This window comes from Mastigoproctus giganteus, chromosome 5 (assembly GCF_048544385.1).
Source record: "Mastigoproctus giganteus isolate SK-2022 chromosome 5, ASM4854438v1, whole genome shotgun sequence".
NCBI lineage: Eukaryota > Metazoa > Arthropoda > Arachnida > Uropygi > Thelyphonidae > Mastigoproctus > Mastigoproctus giganteus.
Genome location: NC_143579.1, coordinates 175878673 through 175900788, shown reverse-complemented (window position 1 = coordinate 175900788; position 22116 = coordinate 175878673). Strand labels below are relative to the sequence as shown.

At 36.2% G+C, this 22116-nt stretch overlaps 1 protein-coding gene across 1 annotated transcript in view; it reads right to left on the bottom strand.

Moving 5' to 3' along the window:
* The window catches only part of LOC150085866 (matrix metalloproteinase-2-like), a 426755-nt gene that overhangs the window by 85036 nt on the left and 319603 nt on the right, over positions 1-22116 (bottom strand). Inside the window, exon 4 of the mRNA XM_090373545.1 lies at positions 14919-15077. Within this exon, the coding sequence (XP_090229671.1) occupies positions 14919-15077 (159 nt within the window). The remainder of the gene's footprint in view (positions 1-14918; positions 15078-22116) is intronic.

Sequence of the window (22116 nt, the reverse complement as noted above, 5' to 3'; positions counted from 1 at the left end):
TGGGAAACCAAACCCTCTGGAGCACAACCAAGAGGGAAGCCACATTTGAAATGGGAAGATACATCCAGAATAGCCTGGCTGAGAAGGGAGGGGCCTGGAGACAGGTCAGAACTGTTGCTCATGACAGGAAGAGATGGCAATCTTTCTGTGAAACCTCAACACCAGCTGGTATGAGGAGCAACTTAGTAAATTTTGAAATCATTTGGTCCACTGCTTGTAGTATTTGGATAGATATACACTCTACTGCCAAGTTTATGGATGTTTACTGGTCCTGCTTTTCTTCCAGTAATGTCAGCTGCTTGTATAGATCCCATTCAGCTTTAGAAAAGTTCCATTCGGCAATTCAGTTAGAAGAGAGGGAAATGCTTGTATCAATGTAGCATATCACAGAATAATGGTTGTTACCCAACTGATTGCTATGAAAGATTCGTATAAGTGTGTACCCCATTACTCAGGGTCCCCTACGATGCCAGCAGGGTTGAAGAAGTTGTACCACTAATTCGTCTATGTTGGCATGGTTTGTATTTTGGTTAGGAGGCAAGTATAATGAGACTATAATTAAATTAAAGTTAAGACTGACTCATGCTGCAACTGCCTCAAGGTTTCTTTTTATAGTTGAATCTCATTAATACAAAGTTCAAGGGACCCAAATTTTCACGTTTTGTAATAACAAGGTTTGTAGTAACGAGGTCCCCCAAAAGTGTCAAAATTTTACCTCTGTTTTTCTTTTTTTTTTTGGTACAAACTATATATCTAAGAATAATAACAAATAATAATAATATCAAAAATAAATGACAAAATAAAAACAAAAGCCTTGTCTAACAATACAGTAATAGGAATAACACATTTTTTAAAGATTTTATTTTATTTGTAAGATAAACTAAGAAAATCAATTAACGAAAATGAAAATACTGTACAGTATATATTTTGATGTATACAATATATAAGTATCACAGTAAAAAGAATTACAATCTTAATATAAAAGGAGATATACAAACTATTAACTTTTTAATAAATTAATCTAATTTAAAGAAAGAATCCGATGTTGTTTGCAGAGTTTTTGTCCTATATGCATTTTTAACTACAGCAAAGACATTATTATATGCAATAGTTGTTTCTTTATCAATGTTACTGCAGTCCAACACATTCTCTATTATGCTCAATGCATTTTGGACATCTTTTTTAGACGGCAGTGTGTGTGCTTCTTCACTTTCACTGGTAACAAAAATGTCATAATTTTGCTTGGTGCTCAGCAGCTCTTCTGGTGTTGCCGTTGGTGTTGCTGTGATAGCAACTTCATCATCCACCTTCACAAAAACTCATAAAATTCACCAAAAAATATTCTCTCCAAGCCACTCTTTTTGAAGCAGTTGATTATTACACTTGATACAATGCTGTCCGAAGCAATAACAAGATTACGGATAGCATCCAAGATATTCCAATTTGGCTACAAATTGTTCCCTCCTTCTATGTTGCAAATCAAGTACCTTATCAGGCAGGCTCTATATGTCCTCTTGAGGTTATAAATAATGCCTTAATCCAGCTGCATAAAACTGGTGGTATTGGGAGGTAAAAACAACAGCTGTATATTTGTCAACTTAATTTTTTCACCAGAATGTGCAGTACAACGATCTAGAATCGTCAAAATATTCCTTTTTTTTTTCTGAAGCCATTCTTCTGTCCACTTTTGATAACCAAGACTGAAATATTTTAACCATAAGCCAAGCACTTCTATTGGCCTCATAATTACAAGGAAGTTGGTTAACTTCTTTAAAACATCTTGGCTTGGAAAACTTACCAATCACAAGTGGACATAGTTTTGTACTGCCATCTTGAATTGCAGCATAACAGAACAGTCTTGTTTACTTAATTTTCCACCATAACAAGACTCTCCTGAACCAGCAAATGTTTTGTTTGGCAGCAAATTATAAAATAAACCTGTCTCTTCAAGATTAAAAATATCCTTTGCCTCATATTTTTCAAGAATGGACAGTACAGAACACAACCAGTCTGTAGCCTTTTCTTTGTCGACTAAACCAGACTTGTCGCAAACATTTCACAAAATCAAGTTATTCCTGTCTTTAAATCTTTGGAGAGAGCCAGCCACTGCTGCATATGAAGTCGCCAATTCCAATAATTTGCCTTTTCTTGCAAAATCGGACCTGATATTGGCAAATTAGATGCACGCATTTGTTGGTACTACTCGAAAAGTTTTGTTTCAAGCTCCTCATGTTCTGCACCACGAATTCAGTTCCTGTTTTTTTTTTTGTTTTTTTTTTATCCCTGCCCCAGTGTCATGCACTTCTTCAAGTTTTTCAGTATTGAAAGTAGGTAAAGGGATTTTGTATTCCTTTGCAACATCCATTTTGCTTTGTTCCATCCTATCAGTCTCTTGTGTAATTTTTAGTTTAATTTCCAGGCTTAATTTCGTCTGTTTACGTTTTGTCACCATAACGCTGCTAGATGAGATTTAATATAAACAAACTTTAAATTAATTTAAAGACAAGTTCCAAAAAAGACATCAGCTCAGATAAAATGGCACAAAAAATAGATTATACTACAGCAAAAGAATCTTTGAACTGGCATAACAATTGCAACTGACCTTAATCCCATGGAGAGCAAGGGAGTGTATGTAAACAACTTTGAAAAACTATTTTTATTATTTTGTTAATTTAACAGCTCACCCTTCACAATAATGTTTTTCAGAGTGCATTTATGTTGTAGCTACCATAAACTAGTTTTTTTTACACAAAAGTACAATTCTAAAAAATCAGTGCCATCCTTTGGGAAGCAGGGAACTGGGTGGCAAGAGGCAATAATAGGGGCAAAAATCAGACAACTATGCCAAGATTTGTATTAAACATACAAAATAACAATATTTATTTATCACAGGGTGAAATCGAACTTTGTAATACATATTAACTGAATTTTGTAATAAATTAATATATTTACATAGAAAAGCCTATCCTTTCACAGGGGAATGGTATGTGCTTCATATAAATGAATACTTTGTATACACGAAGTTTGTACTAACGAGATTTTCCTGTAGTAGGATTTGTTTCAAGGGTATCTGACAGTTGATTATCATTGTTACCCCTCCCCCTACCAGACTGTTTAAATAGTGTGTAACATGAGCTTGCCAATGTACTATGTAGTTCTGGAGTGAAACAGTTATATGTAGAGTTAGATTAGTTTCCTGTAGGCTGAAGACAATAGAGTCATACTGTGAGAGGAGACTGTGGGTGTAAGTCAACATACTATGTAGCCTCTACAGTTTGGATTTAGTGGAACTCTCTATTTGTTTTTGAGGGTTGAAGGTTTAGATCATTCAAATTTATTTTTCTCCTTTGGAAGGTATAGTTTTACTGTATCCATCTCCTCATCAGTGAGTAGTTATAGCATCCAGTCATCTTGAACTATCTTCTTCTAAGTCCACACAGTCTGTTTGGTTTGCATCAGGAAAGCAGATATCATATTCTGTGATAGAATGGCATCTGGTTGTACAGTAATCAGCATATTTACAGCTTTACTTTGTTTGTTTGTAGTTTGTTTAGTTTGTTTGTTTGTAGTTTGTATTGATATGGCAGTCAATACTATCCTTGTCCACTCAGCTAGCCATTTGCTTGATGGTATGGTTACCTCTGTTTGGATAGCAATTGATATTTGCCTTGTGGTTACTTGAACATAAATTGGCATATTAGTATTTGGGGCTGGTAAAGATTTTTTGGCCTCTTGGTAGGTAACATTATGTTCAGTTCTATATCTTTTTTTCATGTTTCCAAAAAAAATAAAAAAGGACATTCCATGGAAAACACCAGATGTTCTTTGCAGTTATGAAAATTGGATTTTGTGGCTATGCAGACTGTCTACGAGTGTCCCAACATCTGGCACTTGTAGTAGTGTAACCTGCCTTGATCATTGTTGGTGGTTTGGATTATCAAAAGTAAGGATTATGTTCAGAATGGGAACTAATATACTATCCGGCTTCATCATAATTTGTCTTACAACAATCACTGCTTGATCTTGCAGTTCTTGTTTCAGCTGTTCATCTGACAGATCGATGAGGTCTCATTCAATGATGACACCTCTTGACGTCTTCAGTGAAACACCAAGGTTCAACCAAAAATATTTTGAGTTTTCGTAGTTACAAAAGTGACAACTTCAACCAGTAAACCTACCAATCGTAAATGAGAGCTATCTTTGTGCTATACAAGCATTTCTGCACCAGATATGGTGAGAGTTTTCCAATTGGTTGTCCTTGAGTTGAGTGGATAATGAGGAATGCTGGTGTTCAAATTCTATCCAAGTCAGTCTTTTGACATTTTGCTGCAACAGAATCAGGCTCCTCTTGTTTTTACCCTCTTAGGATTATTTGATCTGTGCAGCCAGTTGTTTTCTGGGCTTTGGGAATAGCTTGCTCCATTTCACCCTGGAGGGGAGAGTTTTCTCCCCTCCAGGTTACCAGGACACATGGAGGCAGAAGTAGTGCCACCTTGCAACCAAGCAGTAGTGGATTAGTAATAAAATAAAAAAAGAAGGAAGGTTACTTTTCCTTCTGAACTAGTAAAAAAATTTCTTTACTGAGGATCATATAATTGAGTATAAGTGTAACATTGTTAACAAAGAAACAATTTTATTTCTTCAAGGGAGAGAGCACAAATTATGCTCTCTCTTGAAGCACACGAACTGTGTGTTATTGTGTAAGCAATTGAATTAGCTTTCAAATCTGAAATCTGAAAATACGTCATCACATTCTAGTAACAACTCACAGCTAATGCACAATTTTGTTACTTTGAAGTATAAATTAAAAATGACTAAACAGTTTGTAACTCAAATCACTGCACTGGACAAGTTCCCCATGTCTGTGGAAGGAGAAATGACACAAAAACATTAATAAAAACTGAGGGGGGGGGGGGCAACAGATACAATAATGAAATTTATATCATTTATTAAACACTGGAAAGCATGTATACATTATTCTACGTATATACCATGTTTACCAATACAGTTTTGACCTCATTCTTTCCAATTTGCATATGCATTGTGGTAAAACGATGGGACCTGCTGTTGAAACCAGCCTGCCACCTGTTTTTTCCAGCTCCTCATTGAAAAGTGTTTTCCACAAAGATATCTCTTCATATGTCCTAATAGAAAAAAAAAATCAAAGCAAAGTCCAAGATACATATAGGATGAGGTAAACTATCCACTCCAGGTCTGCAGAATTCATCTCCATCATATGGGCAGTGTGAGACCTGGCAATATCATGTATCCTGTTAGTGCCTTCCTTTTTTTTTTTTTTTTTGTTTTATATTCCTATTAAGCTTATGAAGTGTCTGGCAATATCTTTTATTTATAGTCTGACCTTTCTCTAAACAAAATCAACCCAAAATTGGCCTTATATGTGACCATAATTTTTTTATGATGATTTGGTAATTCAAGGTTTTTTTTGTTCACTGGATGATGAATGTGTCTGTTCCATAGAATAGCTATTTATTTGTTATTTGGTTTTTTTTTTAGGAGCATTAGCAACTAAGGCCATATTGCTCCGGGGATATGTGGTGGTCATTCCCTGACCTTTCCGCATCCTCCGTATTTGGTGGTGATGGGCTCGAACCCCGGTCGAAATCAAGAAGCGTGTGCTACACACTGCTGCTCCTTCCCACCTGGCTAAGGAGGCGCCTCCATAGAATAGCACTTAGAATAGTAGTCATAATGGAAGATGCAGGTCTCATCACCAGTTATCAGGCCTTTAAAAAAAAAAAATCTCCTGTCTGGAAAATTTGATTTGTGTTGTTAGCTTGGGTACCCATTTGCGGCATATTTTCCTATAATCTAATGTGTCTAAAATGGCTAATACACTTCTTTAAGAATATCCCAGTGCTTGAATCATTACATATGTAATGATTCAATTACATATTATCCTATCTTTTTGAATCACAATGCTTGAATCATTACATATGTAGTTATTATCCTATCTTTTTGAATCATTTCATCCAAAATCTTAATGTTTCCTTCAATGAATGCAGACTTTGGCCTTCCAGTCCTTGGCTAGTCACAAATGTCAGTGATTCATCTTTTAAAATGTGAACGCCATCAACAAACACTGCTTATATCAACAGTGTCTTGTTGGTATACTTTTCTCAATTTTTCATAAATCTAGAAAGCTGAGTTTTCTCCTGATTTGGAAAGGAACTCTATCTCAAATCATTTAGTATGATCTGTGCAAACAAGGTCAAATTTGAGTTGCCATATGCTGAATTGCAATAAAAGCACAATCTGCCACCCTCACCATCAGTCTGACACAGATGATTTGTGTGAACATGAAGTGTGTAAACCCAAAGTTAACTAATTATTGTGTGGAAGTTAAAAGAACCATAATATTTATTATATTTCTCAATGTCATGCATTTTGTTAAGTACAGGTAACCCTCGCTATTCGCGGGGGTTACGTTCCTGAGAAATGCCGCGAATACCGAAAACGCGAATACTGAGTTATGGCTCCCATAGTAATAAAGGGGTTCCGTTCCAAAGTATGAAATATATAAGAAAAACTAGTCTAAAATTTTGTCTATGTATGTATTATATGTACCTTCATAATATGACTATATACATAGACAGTACATAGTGAAATGCAAGCATATGGCATCGAAATGAAAATAAGAAACAATTTAATATTAAATGTAATATTTATTAGAAATTTCAAACAAATCTTTCAAACCAGCGTCTTTGCTAGCTAAAAAACCTATCCCGCCAGTGCTATCACCAGTTTCGCTAAAGCGTTGATAAGGAGTTTTGCGTTTTCACGAATGATGAGTGAATTTAACGGAATTTTATTTTGAGTTCGGTCTTCTATCCACAGATTTAAAGCTTTTTCCATTTTTTCTAATTTAACATCACGAGTTACAGAGCAAATTTTTGAAGCAATTAGCGCGTTTTCACGGACACTACGGCGGATTTTTTCTTCCAATTTCTTGATTGATCGTACCGTTGACTCATTGATTTTATAATGTTTTGCCACTGAGGAATTAGAAATTTTATCTAATAACTCAATTTTATTCGCTAATGTCATCACCTTCTTTGATATTTTCACATTTCTCTTGTTATTCGTAGTGATATTTTTGTAGGGGTTAGAAAGAACTTGTCCACAACAAAGTCACTTTCTTCCGTTAACACACTCGAAAAAGTCTGTTTTTCACCGCAAAACGGTAGATTTATCACTTTTGTAAGCATATCAATTTATAAATTGATAAATTTATTCAATTTATAAGCATATAAATTAAAAGCAAACGACGAAACCTTCCATAACAAGCGCATAACACATATTGAACAAGGATTAGCGAGAAACATTCACGCTCGCGATTTTGTCACCCCTCTCCCCCCACCCACTGAGCGCTGTTTTGACCGGGAAAGATAATTTTAGCCACTCCCATGTTTTTTATGGCGGAAAATATTCACGGCGCTTTAAAATTCACATTTTTTAGGTTTCATTTTATATTAAATCGGCGATCGCGAATACGCGAAACCGCGAATACAGATACCGCGAATAGCGGGGGTTTACTGTACAATATAACAATAAGCTTTTCAAAATAACTGCAACTTTTTAAAAATTTAAATAACTTGAAAACGGCAAATGGTCCTGAGGTTGTCACAGACATTCTCTCAGATATGCCAGACAAGCTGCACTTGCTACCTGGGAGTCTAAAACGCTGATGGAACTGATATTCAGGTGGCACTCAAGTCAAGTGGACCCAATTTCGGCGAAGTCCGGACAGTCTGTGACAGCCAAATCTTCTGCTTGCACCTTCACGATGGTGGGACTGTTAGTAATCCTGGGTATAACCTCCATCCACAAGTACATGGTGGGTGACCACCCAGGTGTAAACCAACGTAAGCAGGGGTCAAGGTGTGGCACCCACACTACATGGAGAAATGTCGCCCCTCTATGTTACCAGGCAGTATTAGGTGGTAGATGACTCTCATCAACTGGTACAATACCACCACTTTGCTTATTGGAGGCTTGAAGTGGTGGAACCCATGTTTAGTCTCTAGAGCTAAGTTCCAGTCAACATTCCCTATCTCTTCCATCATGCAGTATGATTGATGACTTTTGAGGTTATGATGAACATCGTGGCGAGATCCAATATTCCTTACATTTCAAGGGTACAGCTCTAAAACGGTGTTCGCAGGCCAGCCGCTAGTTAGTACACCAAACCGAACCTATTGGTAACTCTCTAGGAGGCTTCTGGATCAGCTAGTGTATAATCTTGCTACCTCTACTCTGCCAGATAGTGACTGGAGGGAGTCCGAGTAGTGTGTATGCGGGGAGCATTGTCGAGGCCACGTTATGTCAAGGATCTGGGTATATTCTTACCATGTGTACTGGAGGGAGTCCAAGTAGTGTGCAGTTACAGCTCTAAAACGGTGTTCGCAGGCTGGCCGCTAGTTAGTACACCGGACCGAACCTATTGGCAACTCTCTAGGAGGCTTCTGGATCAGCTAGTGTATAATCTTGCTACCTCTACTCTGCTAGATAGTGACTGGAGGTAGTCCGAGTAGTGTGTATGCGGGGAGCATTGTCGAGGCCACGTTATGTCAGGAATCTGGGTATATTCTTACCATATGTACACCATATCCAAATATTTCATGTTCACAACTCCAGCTGGCTTCCGTTTTCTAGTCACACTGACCCAGCTGGTCGAGATGCTGAGGCTTTTATAATTACTAATGACCTTGCACAGATTGTTCATTTACCTACAAGAATACCGGACAATCCTAATCATACAGCCAACCCGCTTGATCTTTTTCTCACAAACAACCCTTCTAAGTACACAGTCGAAGTGAGAGGTCCTTTAGGCACTTCAAATCACAGCTTGGTGATTGTCTCTTCTCCAATGGAGCCTTTATCTCATGGCTACTCCCAACCTCGTGTTGTTTGGCATTACAAGAATGCGAAATGGGATGACCTGCGAGACTTCTTTTCCTTGGTCGGATTACTGTTTCAAAACTTCTGATGTCAACGTTTGCTCAGATCATGTCAGTTAAATTATTCTTGCAGGAATGGAATCCTTTATCCCACACTCCCACTTTAAAATCTCGTCCTTTATCTAAACCTTGGTTTTCCAATAAATGTGCTAAGGGTGTTCAAGGCAAGAATGTTGCATATTGTAATTGGCTTGTTTCTAATTCTTCAGTTTCATTTTCTGCCTACACCAAAGCTCGCAACAATTGTAAAGCTGTTATTAATCAGTCCAAACTAGAGTTTGAACAGGCTAAGAGTAGAAAACTTGCGTCTTGCCCTAATGGTAGCCGAGCATTCTGGTCCCTTGCAAAAGCTATTGGCAGCAACTTTTGCCCATCTCTGCTCCCACCTCTGTCCAAACCAGATGGTTCTGTTGTCACTTCATTCAAGGATAAAGCTGACCTGCTAGCGTACCATTTTTCTTCCAACTCATGTATTAATGATCTTGGTAAAACACCTCCGACCATTCTCAACACACTCCATTCAATGCCTCCTATGGTCTTCCGTCAAAAGGATATCAGAAGGATTTTGACGAATCTTGATGCTAAGAAAGCTCCATGTCCCGATGGTATTTCTCCACTTGTTCTCAAAACCTGTGCTCCTGAACTTACTCCTATTCTTTGCCACTTTTTTCACTTTCTTATTCCAAAGGTGTTTTTCCTTCTGTTTGGAAATTTGCTCATATCCAGCCAGTTCCTAAAAAGGGTGAAAAAATCCCTCCCATCCAATTATCGTCCCATTGCAATTACTTCTACTCTTTCTAAAGTAATGGAGAAATCAATTAACCACCAACTCTTAAACTACCTAGAAACCTTCCGTCTGATCAATGATCGCCAGTACGGATTCCGTCAGTGTTGATCCACTGGTGATGTTCTGGCTTATGTTACCCATTTATGGACTAATTCAATGGAAAGGTTCGGTGAAACACAAGTAGTTGCTCTTGACATCTCAAAGGCTTTCGATCGTGTTTGGTATAAAGGTTTTCTAAACAAGCTTCCATCTTATGGTTTGCCAACTGTTTTTAGTAATTGGTTATCCAGTTTTCTCTCTGATCGCTCACTGAGGGTGATGGTAGATGGTTCTCTGTCTTCTAAGTTCTCCACTAATGCCGGTGTCCCCCAAGGTTCAGTTCTTTCCCCCACTCTTTTCCTCTTGTATATTAATGACCTTCTTCCATTGACTGGTAATCCTATCCATAGTTTTGCTGATGACAGCACATTGCATTCCACTTTCCATTTTGAGAAACCTTGCCCTGCTCAATCAGCTTCAACTTCTTGAATATCCGCTACCAATTCCTTAAATGCTGATCTCCAGGTAATTCTCCAGTGGGGCAAAGACAACTTAGTTGATTTCAATCCTTCTAAAACTCAGTCTTTCTCTTTCAAAACAGTCCGAACACGTGCCACCACCAGACAACATCCATTTACTGTCCAACTTCAAACTCACAGAACGAACTTTTCATCTTCCTCGTTTATTCATTCAACTGCCGTTTTCTGGAACAACCTTCCTTCATATGTCTTTCCTGAAAATTACAGTCTGTAGAAGTTCGAGTCTAATGTCAACAAATATCTTCTCTCGTCTTCTCAACCTCCAACCCAAGCACTGTACTAAGTACTATAGGTTCCAATACCTCTTATGCTTATCTGTGGTGTCACTCCAATTTCTAGTCAAGTTGATATATCTCTTTTGGGGATTACACTGACTTCTAATCTCTCTTGGTACAAGCACATTACAAATATTACTTCCTCTGCATCTAAAAAACTTGGTTTTCTCTTTCACTCTTGCCGTTACTTTTCTTCACTCTGTACAAATCGCAAATCTGCCCTATCATGGAATATTGTTCCCACATCTGGGGCAATGCTCCCTAAAACCCCTCTCAGGCTTCTAGATTCCATTCAGAAGAGGGCAGTTAGATTAATTAATGACTTATCTCTAACAGTGTCTTTCCACTCTTTGTCTCATAGACCTACGGTTTCTGCTGCATGTCTTTTCTACAGATACTTCCATGGGCACTATTCTTCTGAATTGGCTTCTATAATTCCCGCTCTCTCTTTCAAAACAGTCCGAACACGTGCCGCCACCAGACAACATCCATTTACTGTCCAACTTCAAACTCACAGAACCAACTTTTCATCTTCCTTGTTTATTCATTCAACTGCCATTTTCTGGAACAACCTTTCTTCATATGTGTTTCCGGAAAATTACAGTCTACAGAAGTTCAAGTCCAATGTCAACAAATATCTTCTCTCGTCTTCTCAACCTCCAACCCAAGCACAGTACTAAGTACTGTAGGTTCTAATAACTCTCATGCTTGGGCTTTTCATAAAAAAAAAATTTTTTTTTTAAATTATAACACAGAAATTGCAAAAACCAAGGAAATGCAATTTTAGCTTTCAGACACATTGCAATTGTACATAAGATTTTTAGGCCAAAAGCTCTGAGGAAAAAGTCAGAGGTATCCCTTGTTAGAATTTATTTATGCTTGATAGGTGGGGGAGGGAGGACTCTTCCTTCTGAGCTGGGGGGGCTCTTCTATTCTGTACCCTGTCTCTGCCCTTTTTTGAAAGTTTTATGTTTTTAGCTAGTCAGTTTTCTTGTTTCTGTATAATACAGTTGTACAGGATTGCACACAAAACTTACCTCAGAAACTCATTTATTCATTATTGTTACAACACTATTAATTCCTGTTCAGATTTTGGAAAACATTCTTATTTTATCACATATTCAATATCTTCTCCATTCTGATGAACAAGTTCCTGAAAGCACACAGCAATGTTTGTAAAGATGATGCTGCAATATGTCTTTGTCAATTTTGCAACACAATTGAACAATCATGGTTCTCAAGTCCTATGTGGCAGGTTTCCTGAAGAACTCTTCTTTCAAGAACCCTACAAGAAAAGGTCATGTGGGTTCAAGCCTGGGCTTAGAAGTGGCCACAAATACCTGCAGTTGTGGCGATCGAGATAACAGTATGACAATATTCTAGGGCCAAGAACAGTGTGTAAAAAAATTAAACACAACGTTAGCTATATGTCGCATGGTACTGTCCTGCATAAACCATTAGGTGTCCACAAAAAGCTGGGTTGCAATGAGATGCAGTAGAGAATCAATCTCAGGTACTATTGCACATTTAACAGCTTTTGAAGAAGAAAGATCCAATTAAACAATGACTTCGAAGGGCTACCAACACAGTCACTTTCCCTCTGTAGCAACTTTTCTCATAAAGCTGGAGAGTAGTAGTAGTGGCATGTGATGCAAGAAAGCAAATGTATGAGCTTATGCAGCATCAGCAAAAAAAAAAAAAAAAATCACACCATTCCCTCCAAATGCCTGTCCAGTTCCTCCTTAAATTTATTCAACCTATCAACTTCCACAACGACAGATGGGAGTTTGTTCCAGCAATTAACCACCCGCTGGCTAAAGGCAAATTTCTGCACATCTAATCTACATCTGTCTTTTCTTAATTTGAATTTATGCCCCCAGGTTCGTAATCTGAACAAGTGGAAGGATCCCATCAGAATTCAGCGTGCTGAACCCATTCAAGGAGAGGAGGCTCTGTTGACCAAAACCATACCTTCTGCTTATTTACAATTGTATCCAAATGAAAATAAGCATAATTTGAAATCCAATTTTTGTGTTAAACTGCATTTCTCTCCTTTGCCCTGTGCAGTGAATTTGAGTCTTCTCTACTTATCATTTTCAGAAAGTTTATGCAAAACTTTAATCTTGAATGGGAACATTTTTAAATCCAACTGAAGCATTCATTGAACAGAATAACAAGATATTCCAAATTCATGCTTTTCTTGCTGACTTTTCTGGACTGCATGGCATTGCAATTTAAAGGACTTCAACATTTTCTGGAGAATGAACACTGGCTGTGTGAGGTCACTTTCATTCCTTTACACAGCTTTCCTATTCAAACTGTTGGGATAAACAAATTATTATATTTCTTGCAGTTGCCCAGTGAGTTGCAAAAATCTCTGAAATCCTCTCTGCACAGCAGTTACACTCTGTTTCAGCAAAAAAAATCATAATTGCTGCCTTATACTTGATTGAGAAACATGACTTTTTGCCATTTTTCTTTCTGCCATTTTGCTTATCCCCAGGAGCACATGGTATTCATAAGCATGTAAAGTACTGTGTTTTATTCCTGCTCTCTTGCAAATTTTAAAGAATTACTACTGGCTACCATCAACTTTCAATGAAATTCAACTAATAATTCAATTTTAACTGGTGATACAAATGTGTCAGCATTTCATGCTGACACATTTGTATCACCAGTTGATGGTAAGTTAACTTACACCACCCTGTAGGTTAGCTTACTATCTTTAATTTCTTAGGTAATCCAAAAGTTTCAGGCAATTTTGAAGGAAAGCTGAGTGGAGGTTATCATCCTCGATGAAATGTCCTGTGTTGCACAGCTATGCAACTATGTTTCCATTTTTATTTACAGTTTTAGCTATTGAGTTGGCATGTTTCATATTAAATTAGTTTTAAATAATTCCATATTTCTCTATAATTCAAAAATAATTAATTTCTTTACTTTGTTAACCCTTTTTTTAGCCTGAATGCAGGGTTCAGCTTAACCTCAAAACATCAGCAAACTGTTTTATATTACTGAAGTGGAAAATTTTCAATAAATTTTATATGGTATAAGAGTATGAATTTAATTTAATTATTATCTATTATGACTAAATAAATCTATGTTTCATCAAAATCTTAATGGAAAAATTCTGTCTTCTGAAAGACTACTAATAATTAGTTTTGCATTAAACTTATTCAACAACTGAACATATCCTTCTGAGTACATTTTTACTGTAATATTTTATTTTTAAAATAAAAGTTACTACAGTAGATTCCGGTTATTTGGGCCACCGGTTAATTGGGGCAGCCATTTATTTGGGGCAAATATGAAAAGACAGAACCGAATCGAGAAAATAGCCAGAGTTTACTTCGCTTGATTGGGACAACATGCTGTTTAATCGGGGCAGGAGACGGCAGCACTAGAGATTACCCTATGATTGTCTCCGACTGTACCACGTGGTTCGGTCGGATTTATGGAGGTCACAACCATAATACAAAAAAATCAATTAGCAGACACGTTTATTGGACTTTTCTGTTAGTGCAATCTATCATAAATGGATAGTAAACTCGATCTTATTGAATTTGCGATAATACCGACAGCTGGAATTCTGTGCGTTATTATGCTGAAATGTGTTTACATTTCCATGGAATCTTCAATCATATAAAAGAATAAATTTTCAGAATCTCTCTTCATTCCTATTTTTAAAGCTTCGTAACTTGTTACTCCGTTCTCACTTGCGCATATCGTGTTACTTTCAATTTGTGTGTGCCATGTTCTTTGCTGTTGATTGCTTATCTTTTTACTATTTTAAATTTTAACCCCCCAACCAACAAATGTCAGTGAACAGAAATGTCAACTAGTTAGTATGTACATATTACAGTACGTATTAATTCTTCTGATTTTCACGTATCATTTATTTTTTTAATTGGTAAGGTAATAAATTAAATTTGTGCTTAATATGTCTTTACTTTTATAGCCTGTGGATAATATTCCTCCTATTTTCGCTAATTAGAATCGCTGTTTAATAGAATTAAAATTCAATTCACAAACGTGATCACAATGACCGGCACTTTCTACACATCGTATAGTGAACGTCACTTTACTATGGTGACTCCATCATAATGTGATTTGATTGTACAGTGAACCAATTGTAAAGCGGGGATCCATTGTATTTTTAACTATTTACGTCAAACTTCGGATAATTGGGGCAGCCACTTAATTGGGCCAAAATGCACTAGTCCCGATGTTTCCCAAATAACTGGAATCAACTGTATTTAAAGGATAATTGCTCTTGCATGTCTTGCTCTTTACTTACCATATAATTGCTGAATGCCTACTGTATCATCATAAGGAAGCTGAAAGTTATCTTTTATATCTTGATAATAAGGAAACATGAGTGACCCAGGAAGTGAAGAATGAGACAAGCCAAGTGAGTGGCCAAACTCATGGGCTGCTACAGCAAACAAATTGACTCCTAAAAATTTAAAAAAAATATGTGATAAGGTATTCTCATTCTTATATTTATTTGGAATGCATTCTTTAAGAACTAATGTGTAACATAAATATTATAACAGCACTTGCATGCATCTTTTTCTTTTTATCAATAGGCAGTATAAAATTAAAGCTTTCTCTGAAGACAGTCTTTTTAGAAAGCATTAATCCCTTAAACTGTGGGATAAGAGTAGCATAGGAAATCATTATTGAAACAATAATATATATGAGGGTTATCTCAAAAGTAATGCACACTGCACACATGCTCCTCATTCCATATGCCTGCATGACTGACATTCATCATGATAATAATTTTAAGTTCAACTTCAACATTAGTGTGCTTGAAACAGAATTTTCCTGCACTGAATGTCTGAGTAGACGCTTTTAAAAATGAATGGTGATATTGCTTCAGGTCAGGGTCATATTACAGTTTCGATATATGAAAGATCTTTTATCCATATCAAAGGTTTACGTGTTTGAATGCTACGATTTCACACTGATCTTAAAGGTTCCGTCAAGGTCAGACCAATGTTGAAGACAAGCAATGCTCGGGTCCAAGAACATCTACAGACAACACATCAGCAGTCATTATTACCACCAATCTGGAGGAAGACTGGCATATGACCTGTGAAGAAATAGCCAATGAAGCTGGAATACTGAAATCATCTCTTCACTTAACTTTAACTAAGGTGTTACAAAAAACACAAGGTCACTGCCCAATGGGTCCCACATTTGCTGTCAGATGAACAATGAGCAAAGCAAAGAAATTACAATGCAGTTAATTGCATTGCAATTAACGTGATGATACATGGACACTTCCATTGGTGGATGCTTCCACTGAACTGTTTGAGACTGAAGTCTTAAACAGCTAAATGGAAGCATCCATCTTTGCCATGCCCCTCTAAATGTTGCTCAACAATCAAAGGGGAAAAACAAATGGTCATCGTGGCCTACAATTATGAAGGCATTATTGCCACTGATCATGTGCCACTTCAGAGATCACTAACTGAGACTACTATGCAACATTTCTTTATCAGAAATAATGACCAAAAATTTGTCAGAAATGGCCACAGACATTGGAAGCTGGGTGATCATACTCTGTGACAACCCAAGGCCTTGTATCACATAGTCTGTACGGCTCATTTAGACTGATTACAAGTGGGAAGCACTATCTCACCCCCACATAGACCTGATATGAGTTCTTGTGATTATGATCTATTTCCCAAGAGTAAGGAACCATTGCATGGATAAAGATTTCTGTCTTTAGAAGCAACGAGTGCAGCTGTGACCCAATGGATCAGAGAGCTTAACTTCAGCAGACAGTTAAGCAGAATTCAAAAATTACCTGAATGTTGGAAAGCAATTATAAGATGTAAAGAAGACTACATTGAAGGTTTTTAATGTAAATTATGTTATAAAATAAATTCATTTTAAAAACTGCTTTTGCACATTACTTTTAGAATAACCCTCCTATAATATGATATGGCCTTTCATGACCAAAAGATAACAACACAAATTAGGAAAACTTCTTGAGATACAGGCATACCATATCAGGTAGAAAGGAGATGAACACATGTAACATTAAACAGTAAAAAATGATTAAATTAAATTATAAAAAGAAATAAACCATAAGAATTATAAAGAATATAAAAATATTGTAAAGAGCATGATGTTACCCCAAATCACCATCAATCATCAGTGGGCACAATGAAAACAGGAGCATAGAGAATGCTTGTATTAATGAGCTCATGGCAAGCAATCCAAAAATCTGTGTAGTCTAAATAGCTTTTTAATTTTGGAGTAAGCTTGGCAACATACAAGTCAGAGATATCATTTAGCAGTTATCCTCAAAGTATCAGTAGCCATCACTAGTAAGATTCATGGTGATGCTTGATAATTTGAGAAGTTAATGCTCAAAAAAAGAATTGTCTTTATCATAGTTAACATTCATTTTGCTAATGCTTATCATTCCAGATGCACACACACTGGTTTTACTATAATACTTAACATATATGCAATCAAGATGATTTTCCATCCATCTTGACTAAAAAATCACTTGACTTTAAAAACCATTTTCTTCTGGTTTTCCTTTGTTAAACCTTTTTTCATCCTATAACCGACTTTTTCATCCTATAACCCTCAGTAGAGACTGACTTATTTGACCATGGCAAGAAGAAAGCCCACAAAAGGCTCCACCCTGTCCAGTTTAGATGAGACTACACCATAGTATCACGGAACTTGACACATGAAGGACAGAGATTGTTGGTTTGGATGTTTAGTGGCACAAGGGCTACTTAGGCCAAAGCATGCCTATTCATATATTTAAAGCAGTCAATGTAAAAGGGTAAAAAAATTTCCCCCGTCAGAACAGTTCATACAATCATATTTTTTTTTCTAAGGAAGACAAAAAAAACTTATCCAAACAGACAGGTTGTAGGTGGCAGCAAAAATGTTAAATAATTACTCATATAGAATATGAAGTTCTAGTATTCTATATTTTCTGATCTATTCTAGGAAAAAAAAGGTTGCAGATAATATGCCAAATCTGTGCAAATCTGATTATGTTATTATTAAGATAAGTGGTTTGTTCAAATAAGAGGATTGGGGTATACTGTCTATAAATATTGCACCATGTATTTTACATTACACTCACTTTGTCTGTTTTGCAGGAAAAATATCCCACACTTCTTTAATGAAAAACCTTACATCTCAACCCAACACCAATTAATTCAACCACTGCTTGAAAAACCTGTTCCTACTCTCAGAGTTGAATTATCCAATAGGTAAATTGGGCAACTAGATGGGGACCTATATTTTTGGAGAGGCTATTGTCATTGATTCCCCCCCCTTTCCCCAAAGAAATTAAACAAGTATTACCTAGGACGTTTTAGGTGTTAATCAGGTCCCTACATCTATGATGCAGCATCTAAATCACAGTAAATGCTACAATCATTATACCATTTTTAATTAAAAAAAAAAAAAAAAAAAATAGCCCCCAATTACTATTTTGAGTATCATTATTTGAATTTTTTTTTCCCATAATTTCCCTCTTTGTAGTGGTTTCTGTATGGATATTTTATCTGAGATCCATGTATAGATATAGTTTCCCTAAGATCAAATTTATAAATCCATTCCTACTTGCTCTCATCGATAGTAATAAAATTCTTGTTTGGCAATGAAAATCAAACTTAAGACTTTTTAAATTGAAAGGAAAGTAGTGCAACCAGTGAACGGTCGTGGAGAGCCTTTAACTCATGAGTGATTATCCTGTTTCCACCCCACACCCCTATAACTTATTTCATATTAAACAAAAAAATTTTTTTTCAATCCTGCTGTACTCCTTCTCAGTTCCCTTCAAGAATATTCCAGATAATAGGTCAGTAGCAATAAACTCTATTTAAGTAAATTAAGGATAGAGTTTACAACTCTATCCTTAGCCAATATGCTACCAGAGGGCATTTTGACTATGGGCAGAGCCATTGTCCTTAACAGCTATAGTAGTTAATTTTTTTATGAATACTCAAACTCTGAAAACCAAGTGAAAAATTACTTGGCTTTCAAAGTTTAAGTATTTATAAAAAAATTAATTACCATAGATATGAACATAATTAATACTTAAGAAAAAGGAGTCAAAACATTGATGTGCAAAAAATAAAAGTTGTTCAGAAATAGTCACATGTGGAACTGTTATAAACTTTTGAAGGGTAGTATAAGGAAATCAGCATTTTCAATCACTCAGGTTACAAATCTGGACAAAAAAGCTACAGTCATAATTATAATAATATTTTAATGTTACAGGGGGAAAAAATGTTCTCATGACTAGGGGAAAAAAATTAAATGAGAAGTGCTTATAACTGCCTACACTATATATGCATTTTGAGATAGAGCAGATTTTTCACTCTACACCAAAATTCATATTACAGAACTTCACACCACTGCTAACAGAATACGATAAAAACTTCCCGATGAAGACTCCTAACAATCTATTATGGATTAACAAAATCATTCTTGAGAATATGTTTGTTCATGATACTGACCTTGAGTTTTTCATCTACAAAAAAAAAAAAAAAAAATCATATATAACTTGAAAGTTATCAATCAGGATTTGAGTTTATAATATTAAATGACTTTAACATAATTTAACGAGTTCATTTTTAAATATAAAATTATGTAACTGCTGAACTTTTGCAAATTACAAAATGGCATTGCAATTTTGGATATTTAAAGAACAATGATAATAGCTTAACCAGTAATGTACTGGATAAGAGTTTCACCTATGTTATTATTATTATTAGCAGATATGATGCAAGAAAGCAAGCTTATAAAGAATCAACAAAAAATTTAACACATCACCAGTCCATCCCCTCCAACAATTTGTTAAATTGGAATTTATTCAAACTACCCACTTTCACAACAACAGATGGATGCTTGTCCCAACAATCCAGTTTATTTCAACCTTCCCCATCCTTTCTCAGTTTGAATTTATGTCCCCTCATGTGTAGTTGAACAAGAAGAAGAATGCCATCAGCACTGAGCTTGCATTCAAAGTCTTAAACACCTCAATCAGATCAACTTGCAGATGCCTAGTCTCCAGATGCTGCAATTTACAGAACTCAAGCCTTTCTTGGTAAGCCCACCCTTTCATTCCCTTCACCAATCTCATTGCCCTTCTCTGCACTCATTCCAGCAGACCTACATACTTCCTAAATTGGGGCCTACAGACCTGTAGGCAGTAATCAAGATACAACCATTGCCTTATACAGTGGAATAATCACTTCCTTACCTCTGATAGCACAGTTCCTGTACCTCATTGACAAAGCTCAATGAGCTGTCTGGGCAACCTGTGTGCATTGCTCAGAGAACTTAATATCTGACTGAACAATTACTCCCAGTACAATTTCATTTTCCACTAACTTAACTGTAGTGCCACACAGTTTGTGCATTAATCTGGGGTTACTGCTAACCATATGAAGAACCTTGAATTTGACACTGTTAAACTTCACTTTCTCAGCCCATTTGTCTAATTATTTTTGATCTTGTTGCAGTAGCTTATCCTGATTACTGTCATTAACCAACCTTTATATCATCTGCAAGCTTAAACATTAAGTGTGATATACCTTCATTGATATCATTAATAAATATAAAACAGATAATGGGCCCAGCACTGAACCCTGGGAAATTCCACTAATAACATTAGTCCACGAAGAGCAGTGTCATTAATAACCACTCTGTTCTTCTCTCACTCAACCATCCCTTTATTCATAGCAGTAACTTTCTCTTAATGCCACACTGATTCAATCTGTACAGCAGTCTTTATGTGCAACGGTATCAAAAGCTTTCCTGAAATCCAAGTATATGATATCAAAACTATTTTTTGCTTCCAGTTCCTTTGTTACTGCATCACAGTATCCAATCAGATTGGTTAGACAAGATCACCTCTTAACAAATTCATGCCATGCCTGCAGTATAATTGCATTCCTGTCTAGATGATCATGTATTACTTCTTTAACCAGACTATTATTTTTCCTGGAAAAGAAGTTAAGCTAACAAGTCTGCAATTACTCGTGTAACTTCCTCTTGTTGCCTTTATAACATGCTGCTGAAGAAAACAGTCATCCAACGAATCCACAAAAGTCATGCTAATGTGTGAACAGAGGCGTAGCTAGGTTTTTGGCACCCTTGACAAATTCGTGGCTACACACCTTTTTTCGATAACTGGTAAAATCATAATAAATAATAATAAGTACAATCGGACCTCTGTTTAATAAACTTGTCCATGAAATGTCAAATTATTTTCAGCACAGAACAATACACATTTTAATATTATTTTCAGTATATGGCGCCATTTTGAAATTTCGCTTCTTAGTGCTGCTTATACAACGTCGTCAATTAGTCCACATTTTTGAAGACCCTTTTCTACCAATTTCCATTTTGTGAAATTGGTTATGTGTTGTAACGAATTCTCATGAAATAGAATGTTTGGATTTACATGTTTCCAGTCCTTAAATCTATCTGAGCTGCAAAATGAAACATTATTTGTGCCAGATACAAATAAGAGGCACAGAAAACAATATATTGCAATAGTGGAAATACAAAACAATTTTTGTATTTCCACTATTTATTGAAACATCGGCTATTAGTGACAGGATACATACTTAACACTATGTTCAGGAGCAGTGTAGGATAGAATACCCTGGGACAAAACACCCCTAGGGAAAAAACTCTGTGGGACAAAAAATTCCCTGAGACTCTTAATTCTTAATATTATTCTTATAATATTAAGAATAATATTATAAGAATATTATTCTTATAATATTCTTATAAATAATTATAAGAATAATATTTATTCTTATTATTTATAGTTTATGGACATTTCTCTGACATGTAAAATATTACATATGTTATGTCATAAGCCTGCAATAAGGAAGGCATTGTAAGTATTGCACTGCTTTAATACTTTACATTATAAATCTATAGCTCACTGCTTTACAGAAGAACAAACTCATTTACACAATCATAAAAATGAACATAATAAAAGGAACATCACACTGTATCTATAAAAAATCAAGCAAATAAAGCACAATATTGAAAATCTCATTAAGTGTTACGGTTCATTTTTCTTCCACCTGATGCTGTGACCTACGCCATTCAGAAATTCCTTCAGATAGTCTAGACAAAGGTTCTTTAAACGCCGTTGATACTCCTTTGTGGCACATTTGACTCGTGTTCTTGGAGGCTCACCATGAGAATCCTTAATCAAGGGCTGTTGATACCATCTGATCCTTTCTAATACTTTCAATGGCCTTCCAGATGGTTGGGTGGTCATGCCCCACAAGCCCATGGAAAGCAAAATTCCAACTCTCGCACAGGTTGTTGGTGCGAGCCTCCTCATCAATGGTTGCCTGATGGACATTCCATAACCATAGTGGAACTGGGAGGAATCTTTCTCATGAATACTGGAAGTAGTCCATCAGGATGTGTGGCTGGATGCAAAGTCCTTTGGAAATGCTTCTTTCTGTATT